Here is a 16,649-nt window from a genome sequence, read left to right on the forward strand (position 1 = left end):
GAGTCCAATAACCATGGCTCTTCCCATCCTGCGAATACCAGACCCCAGCTGTCAGCTTCACCTTGGCTGGTGATCTAATTTGGGGGGGGACCCCACTTTTTTTTTTTTTTTTTAAATTATTTATAAACAAAAAAAAAAAAAACTTGGGGAGCCCTCCAAATTGATCACCAGACAAGATGAAGCTGTCAGCTGTGGTTTGCAGGCTACAGCTGTCTGCTTTACCCTGACTGGCTATCAAAAATAGGGGGGACCCCACGTCATTTATTTTAATTTTTTTTTTTGGGCTAAATACAAGGCTAGGCACCCTTTAGTGCCACATGAAAGGCACTAAAGGGCGCCAGCTTAGAATATGCAGGGGGGGGGGGGTGGGACGTTATATATATGTTTGACATCCATTGACACATTTTAGGCTGTGTGCCCACAATCCGGGTTTACAGCGTTATGGGCGCAGAGTGTTTTCCCTGCGTCCATAACGCTGCGTTGTGCAGTAGAAGCACAGTGGAAGGAATTTTAGAAATCCCGTGCCCACTGTGCTTCTCTTCTCCGCAACTGTGGTGCAGCTTCCCGAGCCTCAGCATGTCAATTTATGCTGCAGAGACGAGAGTGTTCTCTGCAGGTAACATAGAGCTCCACAGCAGCCTGAACCCAAATCGTGGGCATGGGCAGCTGCGTTCTCCCGTGGACACCACTCGCATCTCTGCAGGAAGGCTGGCACTGTGTACTGGATGTACTGTGGCACTGTCACTGGATCATGTGGTCAAAAACGCACCTGAAGTGAATGCACGAAAAACGCATGCGTTTTTCCAAAACGCATTGTTTACAATTCTCCCCTCTGCGAGAGGGTGCATTTTTTTTCCGCGCTGAAAAAAACGCAACGTGTGCACATAGCCTAACAGACGGCGCAAGACTAAATTTTCCAGGGCTTACATCAACACAGCGGGGCAACAGAATGCAATAAGTTACATATCCTGACACAGCTGCCCAAACTCATTCTGAATAATAGGCATTAGTATGGTATGCAAAAATGACCTGAGTAGTGTTGAGTGAGCACTACCATCCTACCGCGTGCTCGGTACTCTTCGAGAGGTTGAATGCTCAGGTAGTCACAGCTTCTGCATAATGGAAATTGATGGGACTCGAGCATTTTACGAGAAGATTTGCTCAATTCATGCCCATCTGACCATCCATCTGCTCTTAAAGAGTAATCACCAGACCTGACAGTCCATTTAAAGATTCTTCATCAAAGAAGACAGACAAATAAATATATAACAGGAGCCAAAAATATATATAGGGCCCGGTCTTATTTTCAGGGAAACTTGTACAAATGTTTTTATGTATTTCTCGCCATTTATAATACTTTTATATTGTCTTTTGTACATCTAGTATTTTGTACAAATGCCTTATGTATTTCTCTGATCATTTCAACCCCAATTACCAGTTTGGTAAACGGCGGGTCAGTGGCAGCAGGGTCCGTGATGGCAGGTGCGGTGGCGTCCGTGGTGGCTAGGAGCCATGGCGGTGGGTGAGTCGTGCAGCAGGCCGGTGCAGTGAGTGTCCGCTGTCCCGATTCAAATGATGGCGCCTGGAGCCGCACATGCACAGATGGAGCTCTCATCCAAGAGCTCCATCTGCGCATGCGCCTGCTCCTGCCGCCATCATTTGAAACTGGGACCGTGGACAAACTGGGTAACCTGCTGCACAGCCTCCCGCCCCGTACGCACAGAGTGGCAGCCAACAGGCTGCCCGCCCACCCTGCGTGCAAGCAGCTGGCTACCTGTGCTTGCGTGCGGGCGGCGGCCACAGGCACCCGGCGGCAGCCCGCATGCAGCCACAGGCACCCGGCGGCCCGATCGCCGCACAGACAGGACCCCCAGGTCAAGCTATATTCGGATTTTAACCCCCCCCCCCCCCCCCATATTTTCCTCCCAAATGTTTGGGAGGAAAAGTGCGTCTTATCCGAAAAATACAGTAGATCTGTAGATAGTTTATTTTATATATTTGAAAACTTTAACAGTTATTGAAAAGAGAATTAAAAAAAAAAATAATCTTGAGGAATTGTTAATTACATAAATGCAAAGAAAATTGTCAGCTCACCTTCTGAGTATAGCGTCTGGTTGTAGATCTGCCGCTCTGAAGCCTGGGCGAGGCAGAAAGTCCAACACAGAAAAAAATTCCAGCGTAGAGAGGACCTAACTAACAAGACTTATCATATAAAATGGCCAATTAAAATAATTTTGCCAAATGCTCAGAGTAAAAAACAGACATCCATAAAAAAAAAAGGGGGGCTGGGTTGGGAATAACTGACACGTTTCAGCCTATGCCTTAAAGGGGTGGTTCACCCATTTTTTTTTTTTTTTTTCCCCCAATGATTGTCACTTACCATTGTATGAATCTTCTCCATTGGCTTCTGTTTCCAGTTCTGGCACTGAGCGGCGCTATCCTGCACGCTCAGTGCCTGTCACATGACCCCCCCCCTGGAGCTGTGGCCGCCGGCATCCTCTGACGTCCCAGCATTTCCGGGCTCTCAAACTAGACGGGTACGTCAGAGGATGCCGGCGCCACTCACACTGACTGGGCTGTGGGCGGTGACTACCGCACGTCACAGCCCAGCATCCGAGGGGAAGAGCCGGAGGACGCCAGTGTGGAGCGGTGAAGGCAGAGCGCGCTCTTACTCTCCGTCAGCTGTGGGAGGTACGGGCTCCAGTGTGGAGTACAGGGGGGTTTCCTCCACTGAAATCCCCCCCTGTCACGCAAGTATGTGATCACACTGTCCACCCGCCCGCTGTGCTCAGCTGTCAGGAGAGCGGGCGCTGTCGGCAGTGTGATCATACACTGTATATACGCACACGCACTGTATATACGTGCGCACACACATACACTGTATATATATATACACACACACACACACACACACACACTGTATATATGCGCACACACACTTTCTTCCCCTGGCTGTGTAGAGCTGCTGCTGTCTGTGTGATTGCTCTCAGTGCATCCACTGGGAAGAGGCAGGGGGGAGGGTTTGGTCGGAGAGCAGAGTGGGTGTATTAGACACAATGGGTGTGTTAGATAAGCTAGACACCGCCCTAGAGCCACAAAGAATTCTGGGACTTGTAGGTACTGAACACAGGAAGTCAGAGGAGAGATTAACCCCATCAGAGCTGGAGCCAGCAATGAGCACGTGCTGCTGGTGCACAATAAAAGGTAATTTTGCTGAAAAAACATAATAGATGTGTTGAGGGGCACATATTAGCAAGATTTATCAGAAAAAAAAAATCAGTTTTGGTAACTGGACAACTTCTTTAACCATGGTCAAGACATGGGCCGAAAAGCGTCGTGTTTTTTTTTTTTTTTTTTTTTTTTTTTTTTTTTTTTTTTTTTTGTTTCCTCCTGCCCACCCCCTTTTTCATGGATGTCTGTTTTTTAGTGGTTTGACCATTTGGCAAATAATTTTAATTGACAATTTTATATGATAGCTCTTGTTAGTTTGGTCCTCTCTACGCTGGAATGTTTTTCTTAATTTCTACAAGGCTATATGAAATGAACACATTTCACATTTTGGCAACCCAACACTCCAAATGATTTTCCCCCTGTAAATGTTACTTTTTTTTTTCCCCCTTTTTCTTCTTGCTTTCACTTAGGTGGCGTTTGTAGCTCTGACTTGTGTAGCTCTGTTTTTTTGCATATTTAATGGACAAGAAGAAATATGCAAGCAATATATGGCACCATTTAATCTGCGCACTATTGTGGTCATAGCTAAAGTCCTCCTGTGGTTGCTTCACGTGGTCAATGAGCGCTTCAATCAGTACCACCACTGCAAAGCCAAGAGCCGAGGATATCTCAAATTGTACTGGTCAGTCAGGCACCTCAAGAGTGTTCCCCTGGTCACGCTCTCTACAGGTAAGGGCACAATGCACTTTGTAATAGTGATACTAAAAATGGTAAACTCTATATTGTTCAACATGGTAAGTTGTGAATTTACACAGCTATACAGTTATTCACTTTCTGCACACCTTAATTAGTAGCTTTAGCTGGTGATGGTTTAAAACCCTTTTTCAGGATAACATTGTTGGTCAGTCCTTAGGGGTCCTTTGCACTCCACGACATCGCAAGCCGATGTTGCGATGCCGAGCGCGATAGTCCCCGCCCCCGTCGCAGATGCGATATCTTGTGATCGCTGCTGTAGCGAATATTATCGCTACGGCAGCTTCACATGCACCTACCTGCCCTGCGGCATCGCTCTGGCCGGCGACCCGCCTCCTTCCTAAGGGGGCGGGTCGTGTGGCATCATAGCGACGTCACACGGCAGGTGGCCAATAGAAGCTGAGGGGCTGAGATGATCGGGATGTAAACATCCCGCCCACCACTTTCCTTCCGCATTGTAGACGGGATGCAGGTAAGGCGATGTTCCTCGCTCCTGCAACTTCATACACAGCGATGTGTTCCGTCGCTGCAGCTGAAAATTAATGAAATTGACCAATACTACACCGATCATACGATACCGACGCTTTTGCGCTCGGTAATCGGAATTTAAAACTATTTACACACTACGATGTCGCAAGCGACACCGGAAGTGCGTCACTTTCGATTTGACCCCACCGACATCGCACCTGCGATGTCGTAGTGTGGAAAAAAGCCCCTTAGAGTAGGCCATCACTATCCTATCACTGACTGTAGTGTAAAAAAAAAAAAAAAAAAATCTAAGTCGTCAGAATATAAAATGAGGCGAGCGCCATAATACCTGTACAACATATACAATTCAAAGAATAGGGAAGACCCGTACAAAATGGCGATTGCACTTCCTAAATATTTAAATCTTTTGGGTTGCAATAAAGACGTCACAAAATAAACCCTTAACTTCTGAAACCACACCATATCTGACAGATGATGGCTGTGTTGTACAGCTGACATCTGCCTGTGACAGCAGTGACCAGAGCTTGATTCAATCGCTGCTGTTTTAACTATTTAACTTTTGTCTGGTACCATGGAGTCAGGTTACCACTAGTGATTTTGTTTCATGGTACCAGCCAAGGGTTAATGCAATCAATCACTGGGTGCTGATCGGTTGTTATGGCAGATGGGCCTGTTGAGGCCCCCATCAACTATTGACTCGGCTTCATAGGAGAATGTAATTTTCAGTATACACTGGCATAGAACAAGCTCTTTTTCTTAGATTGTCAGTATAATAATGTACGTACATCTCTCATAAATCAGAATTTTACCCCCTTTTTTTTTTCTCTCCATGGCTAAAGCTAAACCAGCATAATTGATCCAAACTATGAAAATATAAAATTATTTCATCTGTATGGTTAACACCATAAAGGAAAAAATCGAAATGGCAGAATATAATTGGTAATGCATACAATGACTCATCGCAAAAAAAAATATTATTATTAATAATAATATTATTTTATTTTTTTTTGCGATTGAGTCATTGTATGCATTACCAATTGGTATAAAAAAAAACCCAGCTTGCCACATTTAAATAAAGTTTAAAAAAAAAAAAAATTGGTCTCCGAAAATAGTGACGCAAGCGTAACTTATTTTTTTACAGCTGCCCCCCCCCCCCCCCCCCTCCCCATCCATTTTACACCAGTGGGGAAAAAAAATGAATGGTCTGCTGATCCCCCTGCCCTGGCAAAACATATTGCAAAGTTATTTTTACTACTCAATCAACACTGTTTTACTACTCAAAACCACTTGGCTTTCACCCCATCTCTCATTACATTTATTTATTATTATTATTATTAATAATAATAATAATAATAATAATAATAATAATAATAATAATTAATAATAATATAATTTTATTATTATAGTGCCATGAATTCCGTGGCGCTTTACATGTGAAAGGGGTATACATAATAGGGACAAGTAGAATAATCATAAACAATACAAGGCACAGACTGGTACAGGAGGAGAGAGGACCCTGCCCGCGAGGGCTCACAGTCTACAAGGGATAGGTGAGGATACATTAGGTTAGGGTAGAGCTGATTGTGCGGCGCTATATCAGACTGAGGGTTACGGCAGCTTGTAAGCTTGTCGGAAGAGGTGGGTCTTCATTATTTGGTTTACCGTATTTTTCAGACTAAAAGATGCACTTTTTCCACCCAAATACAGTATTGGTGGAAAGTGGGGGGTGCGTCTTATAGTCTAAATGTAGGGCTGCGGGGAATGTGGGTGCTGCAGTGGAGCGGGTCATTGGCGGCACGAGCAAGCTGTAGCAGCGCCTGCCGTGACCACATGGACCCGCTCATTTCATATGCACGCCCATCCTCCCGCCCATCCTCCCGCCCATCATCTCTCAACGCTGAAGCTGGCGCTGACAGGTGGGTGGGATGATGGGCGGGGGGTGCGCGCATAATTACCAGCAGGCCCGCGTGATCACCCCTGGCAACTACAGCCTGGAGTGATCATGTCCGGCTGTATTCACTGTCCCCGTGCATCATCATCGGTGCAGGGGGCATTGGATAAGTACGGTACACTCACCGGTCGTTCCCTGCAGCATCGCGATGTCCTCATGTCTGCCGGCCTGCTGATCTGTGTAGAGAACAGGGAGCACAGCGATGACGTCATCGCCGTGCGCACCAGGGCTGTGGAGTCGGTAAGCAAAACCTCCGACTCCTCAATTTCCCTTGCTCCGACTCCCACATATATTGCTTATATTAAGTGAAAAATTTATTTTGTGTGTATTATATTGTATTGTATTGTATTGTATTGTATTGTATTTTCAACAAAAATTTACTGAATAGCATTTGTGCAGTCTATGAATTTGTTCTAAGAAATAGAATTGCCTCTTTCAGATCCTCCTTCATGGATGACCTCAAATCTGACCTAATAATTTTAAGGCTAGAGAACGACCTCTCTACACTAACTTGGGTTGGAGGCAAAGCCGTAACCACATGGGCAACATCTCTTAACAATTTCCGGGTATGAAGGAATTGCCTCATGCAGTCAGTTTTGATGAATGGTTGAATTTTTCTATTTCTTTGAGAGCAAGTGAAAACTTTTACTGAAATCTGGTCACTCTGCTGCTATAGGATACGGAGTGAAATCTTTTTCCTTGCGGCAACACTTTGCTGCTCCATGTCATACAAATACTTATCAAAGTTAAACTCCTCATCTGATGAGGATGAAGATATGGCAGCAGTAGCACTGTCAGGCCCCAAGTCCTCTTCCGCCTGGCAGTTCTGTAGGCCACTCATCCTTACTGCTACCTCAGTCAGAGCTTCTTTTCCTTTAGTAAGCTGTTGATCATCAAGCAGTATACGATGACTTGGGTCCACATAAACAGCTGCCGGAAGAATTTTATTTTCCAATAGCTGTGTCTTTCTCCGTTTTCATTGAAGCAGAAATGCCATCTGCGATTAGACCTCCTCTTTGGGACAGGCAAAATAGCAAGTTCCTCCACTCCCTTATGAAAACGCCAGGAGTTAATCCCCAGCTTGTAATTTTTTAGTCACGGTAAATGGGTGATTAACCAATTCCTTCAATTCAGCCACCTGTGTCCATTTGAACTTCATTTAGGGTTACCTGAGGGTTTGGCATATCTATAAAACTGTTATTAGTTCAAGCAATCGCTCAATCATTAAGTGCTGCCCCACTGAGTGGCTTGATCGACAATTGCCCCTTTCCCAGCACATCTCTTCAAGATGGAATCCATTTTAAGGGTTCCGACGGCAATAACAAATTTCCTCACTTTTCCAATCAGATTTCCAGCATGTCCCTCTTGCAGACTATCTCTTAGGCTTTTTTCACACGTCCGTGTCTCCGGCACGTGTTTGTTCCGTTTCCTCACGTACCAGAGACACGGGCACACGTAGACCCATTTAAATCAATGGGTCTGCACTCATGTGCGTATTCTGCCATGGACAGTGTGGAGCATACGTGTGCTCCACAAGTAGACATGTCAGTTTTTCTCCAGCATCACGGGTGTCGCACGGAACGCAAACGGACCACACGGAGGTGTTCCTTGTGACACTCGCCAGAGAAAACACATGTGTCTGAGGAAATAATTAAAAAACTTTACTCCCCTTCTCCAGCACTGCTGTTTCTGCCGTTGCTGTCACTTGCCTCCGACCGCCGCTCATTGCATATTCACTTCTGTGGCCAGAAGCAGCAGCAGCGGGGAGTTGGCAGGACCAGAGACCGAAGATCAGCACCATGGACATAAACTTTCCTACATCCATGATCTTTTCATCACTATTAAACTTTCCATTCTTGCCATCACAGAAACCTGGCTCACCCCCTCTGACACAGCCTCTCCTGCTGCACTTTCTTATGGCGGTCGCCAACTCTCACACCCCCCACCCCATTAACACAAGCATGGTGGAGGAGTGGGTTTGCTCCTGTCCGACCAATGTTCCTTTACACCAATTTCACTACTGCCCTCGGTCACTCTCCCCTCTTTTGAGGTGCACTCCGTACGACTCTACACCCCTTCCAACCTCCAACTGGCTGTCATTTATCGCCCCCCAGGGCCAGCCACTGCCTTTTTTTTGACCATTTCACCACCTGGCTACTACATTTCCTTTCCACCGACATCCCTACCATCATCATGGGTGACTTTAACATCCCCATTGACACTTCTCACTCATCTGTCTCTAAACTTCTAACACTCGCTTCTTCCTTTAACCTCACCCAATGGTCCTCTGCAGCTACTCACAAAGATGGGCACACACTGGACCTAATCTTCACTCGTCTCTTTTCCCTATCTGACCACAACCTACTCACATTCTCTTCCCTCTCTTCTCCAAGTACACAACCCCCCCCCTCCACAATCTTTCACACCCCCGCAGAAATCTCAATCACCTTGACTTACATTAATTTTCTCAGTCTCTTTTCCCTCTTGCAGACATTGCTTCTTCACACAATGCAGATGCTGCTGCCACTTTATATAACACCACCATCTCTGCAGCTCTCGAATCAGCTGCCCCTCTCACACACACACCAAAACCCGCACAATCAACAGGCAACCCTAGCACACGAACCAGACTAAAGAATTGAGACGGGCTTCCAGAATTGCTGAGCGCAGATGGAAGAGGTCTCATTTCACCGAGCACTTTGTTACATACAAACAAACTCTCACCACTTTCAAGTCTGCACTCACTGCTGCAAAACAAACCTACTTCTCATCCCTCATATCCTCTCTATCCCACAACCCTAAACAGCTATACAACACTTTCAACTCTCTCCTCCGTCCCCCGGCACCACCTCAGTCTCCTCTCATCTCAGCTGAAGACTTTGCCTCTTTCTTCAAGCAGAAGATTTACAACATCAGAGCAAGCTTTGACTCACAATCACCACAGCCACTCCTCACAACTACGCAGCCTTATTCCTCCAAATCCAGCTTCTGCACCATGACAGATCATCCTTCCACTCTACTCTCAAGATCACATCTCACAACCTGCCTGCTCGATCCACTCCCATCTCACCTCATCCTCAATCTCACCACAGTCTTCATCCCAACCCTAACCCATCTCTTCAACCTATCATTAACAACTGGTGTATTTCCTTCATGCTTTAAACATGCCTCCATCATACCCATCCTCAAAAAGCCCTCCCTTGATCCTTCCTCTGTGTCAAACTATCGCCCCATAACACTTCTTCCTTATGCCTCAAAACTACTGGAACAGCATGTCCATCCGGTCCCTATCATTCTACTGAAACTGCCCTAACAAAAGTCACTAACGACCTACTAACCGCAAAATCCAAGCGACACTACGGTCCTCCTCCTTCTGGACCTGTCCTCTGCCTTTGACACAGTAGACCAGTCCCTTCTACTACAAATTCTCTAGTCTCTGGGCATCACAGACTTGGCGCTATCTTGGATCTCCTCATACTTAACCAACTGAACTTTCAGCGTCTCCCACTTTCACACCACTTCCTCATCTCGCCCCCTATCTGTCGGGGTCCCCCAAGGTTCAGTTCTTGGACCCCTGCTGTTCTCCATTTACACCCTTGGCCTGGGACAGCTCATAGAGTCCCACGGCTTTCAGTATCATCTCTACGCTGATGATACGCGGATCTACCTCTCTGGACCTGACATCACCTCCCTACTAACCAGAATCCCACAATGTCTGTCTATTTCATCCTTTTTCTCTGCCCGATTCTTAAAATTGAACATGGACAAAACAGAATTCCCCACCTGACATATCCATCAATGTCAATGGCTGCCCACTCTCCCCGGTCCCTCGTGCTTGCTGCCTGGGAGTATTCCTAGACTCTGGTCTCTTTCAAGCCACACATCCAAGCCCTCTTCACCTCCTGCCACCTCCAACTTAAAAATATTTCACGTATCCGAACACTGCTTTCCCAAGAAGCTGCAAAAACATTAGTACATGCCTTATCTCCTGCCTGGATTATTGCAACATCCTGCTCTGTTGCCTCCCTTCTAACAGTCTCTCACCACTACAATCTATTCTAAACTATGCTGCTGACTAACCCACCTGTCCCCCCGCTACTCCCCTACCTCTCCTCTCTGCCAATCCCTTCACTGGATTCCCATAGCCCAACGACTCCACTTCAAAACCCTAACCATGACCTCCAAAGCCATCCACAACCTGTCTCCTCCTTACATCTCTGACCTAGTGTCCCGGTCAGGGTGGATAAAAATCTTGATTTTTTTAAAAAAATCAAAAAAATCAGATTTTTTTTGATTTAAATCAGATTTTTTAATCAAGTTGTACACAAGCAAAACTTTGTCTTTTTGCAAATCTAATTGTTTTACACAAATAAAAATATTAAAACAGTTGATTATGAAACCTAATAATTTTTATTTGCACTATCAAACACTCATAATTGAACTACAGAGAGTAAAGCTGGTGTCACACATAACGACGACGACAACGACGTCGCTGCTACGTCACCATTTTCTGTGACGTTGCAGCGACGTCCCGTCGCTGTCGCTGTGTGTGACATCCAGCAACGACCTGGCCCCTGCTGTGAGGTCGCCGGTCGTTGCTGAATGTCCAGCTTCATTTTTTGGTCGTCACTCTCCCGCTGTGACACACACATCGCTGTGTGTGACAGCGAGAGAGCGACGAAATGAAGCGATCAGGAGCCGGCACTGGCAGCTGCGGTAAGCTGTAACCAGCGTAAACATCGGGTAACCAAGGGAAGACCTTTCCCTGGTTACCCGATGTTTACGCTGGTTACCAGCCTCCGCTCTTGCTGCCAGCGCCGGCTCCTGCACTGTGACATGTGGCTGCAGTATGCATCGGGTAATTAACCCGATGTATACTGTAGCAAGGAGCCAGCGCTAAGCAGTGCGCGCGGCTCCCTGCTCTCTGCACTGTGACATGTAGCTGCAGCACACATCGGGTTAATTAACCCGATGTGTGCTGCAGGAGAGCAAGGAGCCAGCGCTAAGCGCGGCTCCCTGCTCTCTGAACTGTGACATGTAGCTGCAGCACACATCGGGTTAATTAACCCGATGTGTGCTGCAGGAGAGCAAGGAGCCAGCGCTAAGCGCGGCTCCCTGCTCTCTGAACTGTGACATGTAGCTGCAGCACACATCGGGTTAATTAACCCGATGTGTGCTGCAGGAGAGCAAGGAGCCAGCGCTAAGCGCGGCTCCCTGCTCTCTGAACATGTAGCACAGCGACCTTATGATCGCTGCTTCTGCTGTGTTTGACAGCTAAGCAGCGATCATAACAGCGACTTACAAGGTCGCTGTTACGTCACCGAAAATGGTGACGTAGCAGCGACGTCGTTGTCGCTGTCGTTTAGTGTGACACCAGCTTAAGTACTTTTTAACAATAGCCTATCTCTAACGTTTGAAGTAAGCAAACATCTTCAGTGAATACATCAGTCCTTTAAGCCTACTGTTTATTTAGGACTTTTAATAGGAAAACCAGTTGTCCTGCTTTAGCAGTTCCTAAGTGGTTTCGGACTGTTGTGGGCACAAAACCAAATGAAGAAAACAATCTCTCTACTCCTGCGGATGAAGCCAATGCAGTCAGTAGCTGAGTAGCTAGATTTATTATCTTTGCTGGAAGAACAAGTGATTGCGACTTCCACCAGTCCAGTGGTTTTAGTTCATTAACGACGTTATCTGCAAACATGTATTTTTGAAATGGTGCAGATTCACACTTCAATTTCAGCACAGTTGCCACAATGTCATGGTTAGTATTGGCGAGCCACTCCATTGCAGAGTTGATTTCCGCCTCAGATAATTTTTTCCCTCTGTAGATGGGATGCAAGATATTGGCTAAATAGTGTTCTTCTTTTAATGCTTGGTCCTTGCGGTGCTGTATTGCAACCTTTACATTGTTTGAGAGGTTCAAGAGATCTAGAGAACCTTCTAAATCTTTCCAAACTTCTGTGGCATCAGCTATGGTTGCAGTATCTTTCTGCATTTTATCCAACGCAATCGATATTGGCTTTAACCTTTCCAAAAGGTCCTCGGCATTTCTCTTCACACCAAGATTTAATACTTTGCTTCGTATATTAGCATCAATTTTATCCCGATGTGTTTCGCAAATGGACAGTAATTTTGACCAGTTGTTAATAAACTGTTCCAAGCAGTCAGCCAAGGTATTCCATCTAACATCTTGTGGTAGAACCAACTTCAGTCCTCCCATTTCCTTGTAGGTTGCATGTGCAAAATGATTATTGCGGAAATATTTAACAATTTCTACAACATGTTCCTTGACACCCAAAATATGCAGGTCTTTTGCCAAAAGATGCAACAAATGGGCAGAACAACCGTATGTAATGACATTTGTGTCATCCTGTGCCAGTTCCGCTCGCATTTTTGCCACATTGCTTGCGTTATCAGTAACTAAGCTCCTTACTTTACATCCAAACTGTTTTTGGCATTGGTGAATTGAGTTCTTAGCAATTTCAAGTAAATATTCAGCAGTATGTGAATTTCCAGATGTGTCGATTGTGTCTGTAAGGTAAGTTTCACCATCTTCTGTTGTGACACAAGTGCAAATTATGGGGTCGTTGTGGATGTTGCTCCAACCATCCAAGCTCATGTTAACAACCTTGTCTTTCAAATATTTTGTACAAGCCGCTCTTTCTATGTCGTATACAGCCTGAAGATGTTTTCCTGAGATATCAAATCTACTTGGTGGTTTGTAGCCTGGTCTAATTCCTTCGATCATTTGTACAAACAATGGGTGCTCAACTAGTCGGAAAGAAGAATTGGTTGCAAATATGAATTTAGCAATTCATCAAAATGTTCTTTCTGGCTCGTCGTAGTCTTTAAGATGAATTTTTCTACACTTTGTTGCACGCAAAGTTTTTTTTTTTGGGCTGCTTTGTTGAAGTTGTACCCAGATATTGATTGTCACGTGCAGCACAAGCCATATTTGACCCTGAAAGCACAGAAATTAAAAATATAAATCGACTGCGTATTTGAAGAAATATAACGAAAATATTGAAACAAACTTTTTGAACAATGTAATGGTCCTCGTCCTATAAGGGCTGTCTCAAAAGTTATGCTACTCAAGTTTTCCGGTGAGGTTGCTGTAATACTGGTAACTAATATCAGAGCCTCAGCAACTAAAAAAAATTATGTCACAAAAGTTTTAAAAATGTTTTTTTTTTAAAATGGTCAATTTGGCAGACTTCAAAAGTGAATTGCAGCCTACAATAAAAAAAAAATAAGCGTATACACACTTTATTTTTACTTAAAGGACATGTGCACCTTTATTTTTTAAGGTGCAGCCAGTCACAGTGTGCACATGTCCTCCCCCCGCAGCTCTCTTACCTCCGATGTCAGCGCTGCGGGGATCCGTGGCTTCGTTCTGCCCGTCCGCGAGCGCGCCTCCATTCATTTCAATGGAGCGTGCGGCCCGCTGACGTCACGCCGCTGGATCACTGCGAGTAGGCCGCAACCGGAGGACGGGAGGCGGACGGTCAAAACGAAGCCACGGATCTCAGCGCTGCGGGGATCGGAGGTAAGAGCGCTGCGGGGGGGGGACATGTGCACCTTAAAAAAATAAAGGTGCACATGTCCTTTAGCGTTAATTTTCGGTGAAATATTGCCTTAACATAAATTTAAATTCTATACTCCAGAACTACCAGTGCTAGAAATTTTTCTTTTCATAGACTTTAACCATCCCAGTAAAATGTCTGTTAAAAAAATAGGTTGTAAATTAATTGCCAGACTTACCACTAGTACTAGGCTCCTGGTGCATAAGAAGCTGTGGGGGTTCATTGACATTAGTTGTATCACTATCAACATCTTCATTTCCCTTCTGGTTGCAGTTTTCATAATGTGATTTCAAACAAGTCCTTGGATATCCTTTTGACAGTATTTGCACTTTGCTCTTGCACCTTTCTTTCCAAGATCTGCTGCTGGCATCTCAACAAAATGAACCCAAATAGGGTCTCTCTTACGACCTGCTTCCATGGCTCACACAGATCACTTATGAAGTTTTGATTGTTAGTTACTACAGCCTGAGCCAAGCACTGCTGATGTTACTACAGCCTGAGCCAAGTACTGCTGACTATCCAACAAGTTTGGGCATGTCAACTGAATGCAGGGAAAAAGAAACTAAACCAAAACTGAAACCAAGCTAGAAGTGTGGAATTAAAGGGGCAGTATGAACAAAATGTGGAGGCTATTAATAGTTTATACAATTAAGACATGCTGCTTTTAAACACCTACCTATTGCCATATAGTAAAACAAAAAAGATTTTTACTTACTTTGGGGTCCCCCCCTCACCCTGGCGTTAGATCGTTGCCCCTAGTTTCGTCCGTGTAACTATGGGCGCACATGCACACACTGCTCTCACTTCTCATTTTAATCGTGATTTATATTAAAAAAAAAAAACCTTTTGATTTAAATCATGATTAAAATCATGATTTAAATCGATCCGATTTAAATAGAAAAAAATCTTTTGATTTAAATCGTGATTTAAATCATGATTTAAATCGGCGTGATTTAAATCAATCCACCCTGATCCCGGTACTTACCTGCACGTAACCTTCCATCCTCACAAGATCTCCTTCTCTGCTCCCCTCATCTCCTCTTCCCACCATCGCATCCAAGATTTCTCCCGTGCCTCCGCCATACTCTGGAATGCTCTGCCACAACACATCAGACTCTCGCCTACCTTGACAAGCTTCAAAAGGAACCTGAAGACCCACCTCTTCCGACAAGCCTACAACCTGCCGTAACCCTCAGTCTGATGCAGCGCCGCACAATCAGCTCTACCCTCACCTACTGTATCCTCACCCATCTCTTGTAGACCGTGAGCCCTCGCGGGCAGGGACCTCTATCCTCCTGTACCAGTCTGTGCCTTGTATTGTTTATGATTATTGTACTTGTCCTTATTATGTATACCCCTTTCACATGTAAAGCGCCATGGAATTGATGGCGCTATAATAATAGACAGCGAAGCCAGGGACAGGTAAGTAGAAAGTTCCCGTTCTCCGTGTGTTATCTTGGAGAACACACGTCCCATAAACACTGCTCACGGAGGGCAAAGCGCGCCTTTTGACATCTCCATGAAAAAACGTGCGTGGTTTTTCACGGACGTGTGAAAAATGCCTTATTGCCTGCTGCAGCGTGTGTACAACACAGCGCATGTGATGAATATGAAAGTGTTTTGAAGCAGCTTTAACAAGATCTAATTCGAAAATATAATTTTGCTGTTCTGTTGTAATATCTGCTTGTTCCTCAGTTACATGAACAGCACTGTGGCCTTCCGTCTCAAACCTACTGAATCCTAAATTTTCTTCTAGCTGTTGTTCATTACTCTCATTCATCAGTGTAATTGTACTTATCATGTTTGAAGCATTGTCCGTTACAATAGCAAGAACCTGTTCTTTTTTTTGAGTAGGTAATCTTGCAGAACTTTTTCCACTAAGGCCTGGAGAAACTGGCTGGTGTGATGAGCTTTAGTATATTTTACTGCCAGTGTCTTGGTAACAATTTCTTTGTCACAAACCTATTGATATCAACTTATTATATATTTTAGGAGTCGGTCCATTTTATACCGACTCCACCAAAATGAACTCCGACTCCACAGCCCTGGTGCGCACCGCTCTCCACACACCTCAGCGGCCAGGTAGACAGGAGGTCATCGCGATGCTGCAGGGGAACGGCTCCACACAGGTCAACGGCGCTGCTGCTTACACTGACAGGAGGACGAGTGTTGCTGCTGGGAATGAGGAAAGGTGAGAATAACTTTTTTTTTTTTTTTTTTTATATTTCTGTGCCATAGGATACAGGTCATATAGCAGGATGGGGACTATGTAGTAGGATGGGGCACATATATACAAGTATGGAGATCATTACCAGGATGGTGTACCTTGGTAGAGAATTTGGGGACATTACCCCCATAATAGTGTCGGCAGCAGATCGTTGCCCCATAAGTGTGTCATTACCACATTTTTTGCTTAAAATTTTATTTTCCTATTTTCCTCCCCTAAAACCAGTCCGAAAATTACGGTTAAGTGCACACTGTCATTCAAAACTACAAAATTTTACCACAAAAAACAAGTCTTCATGGCTATATACACAGAAGAAATATTTTATTTAAAAAAATTATTGCCCATGCATGAAGGGGAGGGAAAAACAAGTGGAATAAAAACCCTATTGGGTTTTAGCAGGATGGAGTCGAACAAAAAAAGTGCCCATTGCTTCGTAACCTATTTTTAATAGGCCAAATTCTGGCACTGGGATACA

At 44.9% G+C, this 16,649-nt stretch overlaps 1 protein-coding gene across 1 annotated transcript in view; it reads left to right on the forward strand.

Moving 5' to 3' along the window:
• The window catches only part of TMEM192 (transmembrane protein 192), an 86,445-nt gene that overhangs the window by 30,925 nt on the left and 38,871 nt on the right, over window positions 1-16,649 (forward strand). The window contains exon 3 of the mRNA XM_075347357.1: window positions 3,642-3,900. Within this exon, the coding sequence (XP_075203472.1) occupies window positions 3,642-3,900 (259 nt within the window). The remainder of the gene's footprint in view (window positions 1-3,641; window positions 3,901-16,649) is intronic.

The sequence above is a fragment of the Anomaloglossus baeobatrachus genome, chromosome 1, assembly GCF_048569485.1.
Source record: "Anomaloglossus baeobatrachus isolate aAnoBae1 chromosome 1, aAnoBae1.hap1, whole genome shotgun sequence".
Taxonomy (NCBI): domain Eukaryota; kingdom Metazoa; phylum Chordata; class Amphibia; order Anura; family Aromobatidae; genus Anomaloglossus; species Anomaloglossus baeobatrachus.